The sequence below is a fragment of the Pezoporus occidentalis genome, unplaced genomic scaffold, assembly GCF_034315485.1.
Source record: "Pezoporus occidentalis ecotype Australia unplaced genomic scaffold, CSIRO_AGI_Poc_V1 ctg99, whole genome shotgun sequence".
NCBI classification, from domain to species: domain Eukaryota; kingdom Metazoa; phylum Chordata; class Aves; order Psittaciformes; family Psittacidae; genus Pezoporus; species Pezoporus occidentalis.
Window position 1 is genome coordinate 2493597 of NW_026916358.1, and position 8797 is coordinate 2502393.

An 8797-nucleotide genomic window follows, 5' to 3' on the forward strand; every position below is an offset into this window, starting at 1 on the left:
TGATGTTAAGGTCCTTTCCAACCCTAACTATTCTATGAGTCTATGTTTTCTTTTTTTTTTTCATATTAGGCAAAATAATTTTCAGATCTTAAAAAAAGATTGGGGGGGGTGGGGAAAGAAAATTGCTTAATAGGTTAACTGTTGCTGCTGGGTTTTTTTTTTTAAAGGATTCCAGGGACAGGTCATGTGTCTGTACACTGGGATGTGGAATAAATAGCCTTCATTCAACATGAATGAGACCTCATTGCTACAAGAGTTAATTTAATCCACCAGAATTACAAAAGTTGCTTTGTCGCATTCATTAGTGTGGTATGCTGTTAAATGGGATGTCTGTTGCTGTATCAAACAACCTGTGCAGCTGGAACTTGTCACAACCTGATTTGTTTTAATTTAAAGCTCAGTTATTACGTGTAATGACGAGTTTCTGAACTTTTGTTATGGTCATAATAGAAGTCTCTTGCTCTGTGTATATCATCACATTTAATAAGGCTGTAAGCATTCTGGTGTCTGACTTGCACTTTCTTGTTGCAAAGGCCGAAGTCTCTCGTTCTGCTGCTATGCAGATCTGTTCAGTACTTTTTGTACCCAACACAGGGTTTATAGCTGGATAATGTATAGACTATGAATTGGGGTAGTGGAGATAGGAGTAAGATCATGTTACAGTCCTATTAATGTAATCTTGGTGGTATTGTGTTGGGTAGGGTGTTGTGGTGTTTATCTTCCTGAATAATGTGCTAAACAATCTGTTAGTGCGATTAAATAAGTATTTTTTAGTGTGATTAAGTAAGTATTTTTTTTAAAAATGTAATAAAGTGGTTGCTACTAAATGCAATTCTTTCTAGGTTGGTGTACAGATTTTCACTAAAAGGCCTTTGGAAGAACAGGAGAAAAACAACATTAATCCAGATGATATCATCAGTTGCCTTAACAAATATCCTAAAGCACGTGTTAAATATCTAGAGTATCTGGTATTGGAAAGGAAAATAGAGGTGAGTCCTACAAGAATACTTAAAGTAGGCATAAGATTCAGAATGCAGACTGATGAACAACTCTGATAAAAAGCCATAGTCTAGAAGCAATAAGCATAATTTGAAGGCTTTGGGATGCACTCAGAGTAGGGTAGGATTGGCTTTAAGATTAAAGTAGATGAGAAGCAGATATCTGCATTATTTTTAACTTTTCATCTCTCATGATGGCAATATAGTTGCTTTCTTCCCCTCAGAGGTTTGGATTTGGGTTTTATTTTTTAATATCTGATTACTGCATACTTTTTCACCAATGAGGCTCAAACCTCCATCTGGTAAGACCATGGAAAAATGATCCTATTACACTAAACTTGCTAATTCAGTCATTTACTACTAGGTATGTTTTATTCTGTCCTTCTGGAGAAGTTTGAGCAATTAGTGATAGAATTAAACCATGCACCTCTCATTGTAGAATTCCAAACCACTCTAGATTTTGAATGTCAAAAGACGTGTTAACAAGTCATAAATGACAGTGTATTCTACCATACAAATGCAGCCAAACACTTTGGTGCTTGCCTGTGGAACATTTTAAACACTGGGGAAGTTACTGCAAATAAAGCAAGGAAATTAACATTTAAAGAACTCAGCAGAACTGATGACCAGTTCACTAATTTACAGTTTTTAAATACCCATGCTAGATCAATGGTTCCTTTCTGTCGCTAATGCGAATACGTCAAGGTTTGTGACATGGTGGATGAATGTACTAGTTTGCCATGTCATGAATTTTTTTAATCAAACTTTTTGAGTCAAACATACACAGTTCTTTGTAGAATATTTTTCATAAGAATATTTTATAATTAAATTTGCCTGCTGGTAAAGGCTGAGTTATAAATTGATTTGGTCTTTAGAAAGTCCTAGTTTTATTATGAATGCTTTAGTGAGAATGTTTCAAACAGTCAAATCATAACTTGTTTTGATGAATATTGGGGAGTGAACAACACAAAAAGCGCTGTACCTTCAAAGTGCTTGTATGCTTCTGCTGGCTTTCTCAGTTATTATACTAGAAATTGAAAAGGGCAAAGAGCATACCTGAATATAAGGAAGAATTAATTAGATCAAAGTTACTCATTTTACAAGGGAAACAAAAGGAGGAGCCACAGTGGAGGACATACTTGTATTCATAGGAGAGAGATCTGCTTTACTGTGTTTACTTTCATTAGGTGAACTTTTGAAAGGAAATAATTTTGGGACAAGAAAAGCTACTTATAGAGGTTGTTTCTTGAAGGTGAAGAGAGGGGTTAGGAATAAGATACTCTATACCTGGATTTTGAAAATAGCTGTATTAGTGAAATAGAGAATCCCATACTATAGGTATAATGTATCTTGTGAAGCTGGGCTGAGTAAGTTGTCTATCTGCATGAACAAAAGACTTTGAGTAACTCTAAATAATTTAAAATATTTTTTCTATATAATTATGTAAATATTCATCGCTGTTACTGGTGGAGAGAAGGGATTGTCTTTTTAAACTAAGCTAACAAGTTCTTTTCATCTGTAGAAGGAAAAGTACCATACTCATCTAGCTGTCTTGTACTTGGAGGCAATACTTCAGCTAAAATCTGTGACCACAGATAATTGTACAGAAGCAACTGAACTGCTGCTTAAACTACGCAGTCTTCTTCAGAAATCTGATCTTTATAGAATTCACTTTATTTTGGGTAAGATGCGTGTTGTCTATTGTAAATGCTCTGTGGCAGTTCTAGCAGGAAACAAAATTAAGTCCTCATAAGGATAGAAAACTAAAAGATCTGGGATATCTAGGTGTACGGGGTTGATAGGCCTACCAGCTCTATTTCTAACAGACACAAGCTAATTCAGAAACTGTATCTGTTAGTGTTGTGTTTGGTCTCCCACAATTCATGAGGTATAATGATAAGTTTGTCACTGCACCAAAGACAGAATACCATAACTAGCTAGAAAAAATATCTTCATACGATTTTCTTAATTTATAGTCAGTTTCTTTTCCATGACAAGCATGTAACTTGTGACAGTCTTTTACAAATGGAGGACTTAAAAATTTAGTCAAGCAGCCTGTCTCGGTGAACTGAAACAAAAGCTTTGATAAATCTGATTACCAAGGATTTGTTTATTGTCCATAACCCACTCTCACCCCAGAAGGTGGGGTTCATGCCAAACAAAAACATGAGCATCTTCTTGAGTCAAAAATGCAACATATGCTTTACTGTTGGTATAAGGCCAGAAACAATTGGGCTATTTTTTTCCCTTGACCAGTGCTTATAATGCCTAATTTTTAAGGTTTCATCCACTGCAACAGTGGATGAAAGAGAAATGACTTGTTATTGTACTGAAAGATCTGAAATGTTTCTCCAAAATGTCATGGAAAAATCCAGTGGATGTGGAAATAAAAATAGCTGAGTAACAACTGAAATAATTTACCAATGTATAATGTCCCCTTGCCTTTCCAGTCAGCATCCAGTCCAGTGACAGATAATGTACCAATATAACAGCATCATTGAAACTTTTGCTCTTTTTCAACTTTTAATTGTTAACCAGATTTTTAAGGGCAAGAGTTACAACATGGATTATACTCTTGAAATCCACGTACTCCAAAACACAGGATTTCTTACATGACAATTCTTATCTTACACGAAGGTGAGATCAGTGCGCACTACTTTGTTCCTTCTTGATAACCAAAATATTTTTGGGAGAGAAACATTTTATTTCCATACTTTTTATAGATGCCTATGCCAAATCTTTTATCACCTTTACTGTAAGTAGAGAATTTTCTAATTTCTCTTGAAATGCGAGATGAACTTGCCATTCCCCCTGCCTGTTGCTGACACTTCACCTTTGAACTGTCAGACTGGATTAAGGGTTTGTTGTGTGCTTTTCTTAAAGCAAGGTACTATTTGACCTTTGTCTTCTGTGGACTTCAAACTTTTTTGTTGTTTTCTATAATGCGCAAAGCAGGGATTAAAAAGTTTGGGGCTTCATCTTAGTTTATCATACTTGGTAGCAGTGTGTGCAGAAATGTGCATGCTAGACTTCAAAAGATATGAGTGGCATTGGTTTTACAACTGTTACTTAGTAATCTCTTTTTCCTATATTTTTGTGTTGTTCTTTTGTGTGGGATGTTTCCATACATCTAGGCATTTTTGTGCTTATAAAAATCTATTCTCTATATAGCTGCCAGCACCCCTGCAAAAATAGCAGTTTTGTCTGTGGGCTTGGTTGCACTGACTGTGAGAGGGAGTAGTTGTCTACTCCACTGAGTAAATATTGCCTTGTTTCTCATTTAACAGACAAAATCCAAGGCACAGACCTTCATATGGAAAGTGCAATTTTATATGGAAAACTAGAAGAACACGAGAAGGCTTTGCATATCCTTGTCCACGAGTTAAAGGACTACCATGCTGCTGAAGAATACTGTATATGGAACTCTGAGAACAGAGACATGCAGTATAGACGGAGGCTTTTCCATATGTTGCTGTCAGTGTATCTAAATCTTGGCACTTCGGATTGTGCACTAGTCATGGCTGCTGTGGACCTCCTGAATAACCACGCTGCTGAATTTGATGCGAGTCTAGTTTTGCAGGTGGTGCCTGACAGCTGGTCAGTGCAGCTCCTCTCCCCATTCTTGGCTGGAGCAGTGAGGCAAAGCATTCATACAAAAAGAATGACACAGGCTGCACTTGGATTAGCACAAGCTGAAAACTTAATCTACAAATATGAGAAGGTAGGTTGCTTAGAAGCTTTACAGTTAAGTCCTTTGATATGTGATAATGACAAAAGGAGTTTGAAGAATTTGAGGTGGTGGTTGGTCTCTTCTCCCACGTAAGAAGTGGCAGTACAAGAGGTAATGGCCTCAAGCTGCACCAGGGGAGGTTTAGATTGGATATTAGGAAAAAAGTCTTCATGGAGATGGTGATCAGGTGTTGGAGCAGGCTGCCTAGGGAAATGGTGAAATCGCTAGCCCTGTTAGCATTCAGAAAACATGAAGATGTGGTCCTCAGTGACATGGTTTAGTAGAGGACTTGGCATGCCTGGGGTAATGGTTGGACTTGAACTTAAAGGTCTTTTCCAACCTAGTTGATTCTGCGATTCTATGAATTAGGCCAAAGCTGTCTTTGTGTCCTTGGCAAATATACTTATTGCATTTATTAACTTTTTTTACCATGACTACTACATTCAGATTTAATTTTATGCTTTCTCTGTAAAACAAAATGGAAGGTGGCGCCTTGAAATAGGAAGAGCTTTGGTGAACTTTTGGGCTGAATGAAAGTGAATCTGGGATATATAGATTAACAAAGTTCTTGCAGAAACTTTAACAAATGTGAGTTAGCATTTTTTCACTAGGATTGAGACATGTAAGAACTTGCAACAAAATTTACTCAGATACTTGTTGGTAGCTTTTGTTAGTGAGGAATTCACTTATGAAACGTTCTTCTCTTCCTAGCTAGAACTGTGTTGTTTAAAGCTCCCAGCAGATTCTTAAATCCATTTAGTTTTAACAATGGTATATCCAGCAGAATCTGTCTCAAATAAAAGTGCACCAGTGCTGAGTTTGTGTGGAGCTGTCCTGTGACCTTGTTTAGGAAGCTGCCTCAGGTTTGCAGTTGCATTAAATGTGTGAGTGCTTTTCTTTATTAAACAGAGAAGAAAAACAAGGGGAAAGTAAAAAAAAAAAGAAGTACATAAGAGGAAGCATGTAAATGAATTAATATGAATGTGGAAACTGAATTCAAGTTAAATCGTTCGAGCTGTTTTTTCATATGACCTTTATCATTGACCTGTTTGACCATTTGGTACAGATGAAATTACATACCTTTATAATTTCCCTTTCTTTCTTGTTAGACTCATGTTTGAATGTTTTTTCCCTCTTTTTAGGTTAAACAAAGAGGAACTCCAATTCTTCTTTCGGACAAAAACGTCTGTCAGGTGTGCCAAAATACTTTCTGCGAGCCTGTCTTTGTAAGATACCCAAATGGGGGTATGGTGCACACACACTGTGCTGCAAACAGGCATCTGAATTCAAACATGACTCATCACTCTTCCAGCTCCAGCAATCAGACTTGAAATATGTTCTGGTCCCAGTGGTTCCCAGGACTTACGCCCCATTGAAAGTGGGTTGGAAAAAAGAGCAAAGTGCAGCTACTTTAAGTGTAAATCAAGATGAACATTGAGTCTTTGGGTTAATGGGAAAATTTGCAGTAAATATGAAATATCACCACTTATCTTTTTTAATTTCTAATGAATGTAGATAGCAGTAAATTCACTACCAGAAATGGAGAGGTGCATATGTAGGCTCTTCTGTATATAGTAATAAACAGTTAAAGAAAATGAGCCTTCTCTTCACAATAATGGTGAATGTTATGGAGACAAGGCAGTTATTTTAAGAAATGTCACTTTGCACTGAATGTGGTGTTAATAAGTTTGTAGAGGTGGAGATGGCATCTATTGGAGTTGGGATTTGTGGAACATTATGTGACAAGACTGGCATCATGCAGCTTACTATCAAGACAAAAATGTGCATTGGTTATAACATTTGCTGCAGCATGTCCTCTTTTGGTCTGGATTCTCTTCCCCAGGATCACATTATGAACTTGATTTTTGCTCTACAAATCGTTGACTTTTGATGCACTTTTCAGTACTTCCCCTCTCTCCTCTGCTATATAAGATTTAAATGTAAGCACTGGTCCATTAGGTTTCTACTCCTACAGTTACTGTAAAAAAAAAAAAACTGACGTGGAAACTAATAGCCTCAGTCACACAGCTGTGCTTGGAAGATAAAAAGAGTTCAGATTATCTGGTCAGATTGTAGTCGCTTTTATATGGGGGAAGAGACCTTAACTTTAATATTGATTTATTTATTAATATGCAAATATACTGTACATACAGTTGAATAAATTGATCTTATATCATTCTAGAGTTTCTTTTGAGGCTAAAGATGCGCCTGATCGTTCAGTGTACAGGTTACGTGTTAAATGTTGGCTATAACATAACTTAGGCAGATGGGAACTCCACAAGAACAGGTTTTTATAACTTGTGGATGACTTTTTGCAATCAGAATAATGGAAAGAAAGTATAATTGGGAAGAAATCTACAAAGGTTTATTACAGAGGTACTGGATTTGTTATATTCTGCAAAACATCCTGTAAACAGAATTTTTTCAAATAACAAAACCACTTTAACTTCCCTGATAAGTATTGACATTGCTATTTAACCATTTTAAAGCAATCAGTTTAAAAGAAGCAGCTTCCCACAAGAGAGGTTAAAAAATGGTGACTTTAAATAAAAGTATTTCAAAGTCAAAGCATTTATTTTAATCCTGCAAGGCTCTAATAAATACCAAGGTTACTGACTAGCATGCAGTTGAGTTAGTACGGTTGCTCCCTGTTTCAGCTTTCCAAATCAGAGTGGAGACTTTCAGCAAAATGAGAACTTCTAGATGCAGTTTTGGAAGAGGTCTCCTGTTACAGAAAGGTTGGCTTATGAAACAGCTGTGTAAGCATGATGCTGCCTCCAGGAAGAGGTAACCAGACTGCATCTAGGGGAAAAAAAATATCCACTTCTCTGTTGAAGCAAAAGACCTTTGGATCGTTCTCTTTATTGAGTTTGAAATTAGAAAAGTGTACTTGTTGTGTTGGGTTTTAAAAAATTACATAAAATCCAAGTAAGGAGTATTAGTGCTTTCTGCTAAGATGTGTAAGAAATGTTTGGTGAAATGCACCTTCAAAAAAGACAAATTCTTCTGTGGCACTTGTATGAGCAAATCCTTCTGTATCTTGTATTCATGGCTTTCAAACATTGTATGTACAGTGGGCAATGATGACAAATTTGTAGTCCCCTGTCCTCAAAATCCTGATAGAGAGGAAGTTTTTTTACAAAGATATGATAAGCCTTTTGTGTGCAATAGCATACAGTAGAAATGCTTTCTTTTGCTGCATGCATCCTCAGTCTGCTCTTCTCCTGTCTAATAAGGAGGTACTAAGCCAAAGACTACTCTTCATGAGTAAGACTAATTCTAGCCACTAGGTAGTGATGAACTTAGTCTTGTCAACTAGAGATAGAATAGAGAATATAGAATAGGAATAGAGATCATACTATTCCAGGCCACATCATAACATTGTAATTGTTGTTGCATGAAAAGGTATGTCTGTAAAAGATTAGACAGTTTTTCATTAATATTCAACACTTTTCAGATTTGTACTTTGGCTAAAATCCTGCAGTAACAATAATTGTACGCACAAAACATACAGAAATCACAGTAATGCAAGGTAGCATACTTGCAGTCATAGATGACCAAAAGGGTGATAAAGTTGGAGGATTTAATTCTTTTAGCCCACCAGAAATATGGACTGGAAAAACATTGACATTTGATGCATGCGTTGTTACCCGTTTCTTTGTTACATTTCATACTAGAACTCATTTGGATGAATTAATACGGAAGTCCTATGGTAACAAAAAGATAAAGCCCACATGTGAGCCTGAGGTAGAGCAAAGAGCTCAGCAGGATGGTGGCAGATGGAAGATGCTCTTCCAAGTGTGCATACAGCACTTGAGCAATTGGGATGATACTTGACCAGAAGAGATATCAGCCTTCATCAGAGTGGCACATGGTATGCTGTATTTTATCACCAGGACATTCATGAAAGGTCTGCATTCAAATTTCCTTAGGTAGAACAATTACAACATGCCTTTTGGGTAGGAGAACCTCATATTGGAGAACCTGAGTTCGTTCCTCCTTTCATTTAGGCGCGGTCAGTTTGCTCTTTTCTCTTTGTATGTACCTGAAGTCCTGGGACAGCATTGCT

The 8797-nt window shown here is 36.7% G+C and overlaps 1 protein-coding gene across 2 annotated transcripts in view; it reads left to right on the forward strand.

Annotated features, from left to right (window-relative positions):
* The window catches only part of TGFBRAP1 (transforming growth factor beta receptor associated protein 1), a 32638-nt gene extending 25505 nt beyond the window's left edge, over positions 1–7133 (forward strand). For both annotated transcript variants that reach the window (XM_062606974.1, XM_062606975.1), the window contains exons 9-12: positions 843–989; positions 2521–2680; positions 4286–4719; positions 5871–7133. In XM_062606974.1, coding sequence (XP_062462958.1) covers positions 843–989; positions 2521–2680; positions 4286–4719; positions 5871–6059 — 930 coding nt within the window. In that variant the 3' untranslated portion in view covers positions 6060–7133. The remainder of the gene's footprint in view (positions 1–842; positions 990–2520; positions 2681–4285; positions 4720–5870) is intronic.
* Positions 7134–8797: the final 1664 nt, after the last annotated feature.